The sequence below is a fragment of the Condylura cristata genome, unplaced genomic scaffold (genome assembly GCF_000260355.1).
Source record: "Condylura cristata isolate star-nosed mole 26May11 unplaced genomic scaffold, ConCri1.0 scaffold00040, whole genome shotgun sequence".
NCBI classification, from domain to species: domain Eukaryota; kingdom Metazoa; phylum Chordata; class Mammalia; order Eulipotyphla; family Talpidae; genus Condylura; species Condylura cristata.
In genome coordinates, this window is record NW_004567141.1 from 6,418,652 (window position 1) to 6,421,134 (window position 2,483).

A 2,483-nucleotide genomic window follows, 5' to 3' on the forward strand; every position below is an offset into this window, starting at 1 on the left:
AGGCTTCACCAGAGACAGAGTGGGGAGCAGAACAAGCAGATCTATGAAGTATACTGCTGAGGGGCGCGGCGGGCGGGTCAGGAGAGGTCTGCCACGTCATGTGGCGGGAATCGAACTCATGTGGAGGTGGCTTTAACTTCTCAGTGCAGTGCTTTAACCCGCTGCACCACCAGGGAGGGCCATCCTGGCATATTTTTAAAAATAATTTTCTGTCAATGACTGAATTACATAGGCTCCCCCATAATTGTGAATTGGCCTGTTTTGTCCAATTTCGTAAGTTATTGTTTTATATTTTGAAGTAATTTTAAAAGGTGCATACATATTTAAAATTATTATATTTCCTGGTGATTGCCATTATTAAATGTCTCTTTCTCTATTTCTTACCGAGAGCCACATTGGATGTGTCTCATCCACATCTGAACTCCGTTTAGTGGACTGGATGCTGTCTTTTAAGTCTGAATGTGACACTGTGATTGAGTGAGCCATTGGGGGATGGTGGATTTATTTCTCATACAGGAGAGATGTGAATATTTGTGGCCACAGAGCAGACTATCTTCAGAGATGGCATCCACACTTCTCCTATGTATATTTGTTTGCTACATTTCCTGTCAAAAAATAAGCTGTAGATCCTTTATCCTTGAATGCAGCCATCCTTGTGACTGACTTTGACTGATAAAGTATGCCAGATGTAAAGCTGTGCAAATATTAAGTCTGATCCTTGTTGGTTTTTATTGTTTTGGAGGCCCGAGCTGGATGAGAGGTGCACCTGACCTGCTGGGCACAGCCCCTGCCAGTCCCAGCTGTTTCAGCTAAGGTCTGACACATGAATTAAGCCCTGGGGTCCTGAGCCCAGTTGCACTCTCTGGTGAATGCTGTCCAGGAGGGACCACCACCTGATCCGGTGTCCAGCTGAACACGGATGACCCATGAGTATTGTTCTAAGCCATGGGATTGTGGCATTGTTTGTTAGGCAGCATAAATAAATAAACGTTAGCCCACCCGGGGTGGGCTTATCATAGCTCCTTTAGGAGTGGTGTTTGACCATAAAGCAACAGTCACCCTCCTACTAAGGGTGTTTTTGCACTGAAATCTATTTTCCTTGTCAGATTAATTTTCCTAATCCCATTATTTAAATCTTACTAATTTTAGCCTAAGTAAGCTCTTGATTCCTTTTATGGTATAGCTTCTGCTTTTCATGTTTGTACACTTTATCTCACTCTTTCCAGTTTTAGGCTTTATTTCTCTTCACTATGATTTAGTGGTTAGTACTATGTGGTAGAAATTCATTGTTCTCTGATGATGCATGTGCTTCTCATTTCTCATTCCCTACGTGGATGAGGACCGTGGGACTGGACATGGCCACTGGGCTGTGAGTGCACATGGGTGTGCCACTGCCAGGCCAACTACGCAAGAGCATCTGCCCACCATCACTTCCCTGGCACCGGGCAGCAAATAGCCCACGTGCTCCAGAGAGCACCAATACAGGGTGTGCCTCTGTCAGCTTCATGTTTGGGTTTCTGAGGGAATAAAACAGTCTGCTGCCACCTTGAGTTAAAGACAAACTTTTATGTGTTGTTCCTCTCAATTTTGGGGCTTGTCACCACAATAAAAAGTATCCTCTCCTGCCTGAAAAGGAATAGCAGAGCAATTCTAAATCACCGTCTTTCCCAGGCTTAGTGGAAATGATTTTAATATATTTCATTAAATGTAAAGTGACATTTAGCTTGAGATATATGATTGGTAACATATTAAGGAAAGAACCTTCTAATATTTGTGTTATCCAGGACCATTTAAGTAGCTTTGGAATTAGCCATTCATTGTAAGTTAGCTGGCAAAATATAATGAGTGTACTAACGTTTATTCATGAGGCTGTTTCTTGTTAAATGTATAAATATATTCTATGATAATTTATCTGGTTAAAATTTCTTTTTATAATCTCTGAACAATTCTAGCTTTAATTTCCTGGTATTTGTTTCTTTATTTCAGAATAGGCAGAGCTTGAATTTAATTATTATTTATCTTATTTTCTAATTCATAACTTTTTGTTTACTAAATTCTTAAATTGAATGTTATCTCTTTTTTATTTTTTCCTACTTAATAATATGATTGATCAAGGCTATGTATGCATTTTCTTCTGTATTTTAGCCATTGCTGTTAAGTTGTAATACAAAGTGTTTTCATGGTATGTTTTATAGAGACTTCACAATTCAGTTTTGATTTCCTCTGTGATTCAGGAATTTTAAGAGTTTTTTTTTCTAAAAAAAAAGATTTATTGATTTATTCATACAGAACTGGGGTGCAGGCCAGAGATGCGGAGGGTGAGAGGATTCACCAGAGACAGCACAGGGAGCAGAACAGGCAGATCAACGCAGTACACTGCTAAGGGGAACAGCGGGTGGGTCAGGAGAGGTCTGCCGCACCATGTGGGTCTCCTCCGGGGCAGGCAGGGATCGAACTCATGCGGAAGTGGCTTAAGCTTCTTA

The 2,483-nt window shown here is 40.8% G+C and overlaps 1 protein-coding gene across 1 annotated transcript in view; it reads right to left on the reverse strand.

Moving 5' to 3' along the window:
* FCRL5 (Fc receptor-like 5) overlaps positions 1–486 on the reverse strand; it is a 47,647-nt gene extending 47,161 nt beyond the window's left edge. The window contains exon 1 of the mRNA XM_012733262.1: positions 385–486. Coding sequence (XP_012588716.1) covers positions 385–486 — 102 coding nt within the window. The remainder of the gene's footprint in view (positions 1–384) is intronic.
* Positions 487–2,483: the final 1,997 nt, after the last annotated feature.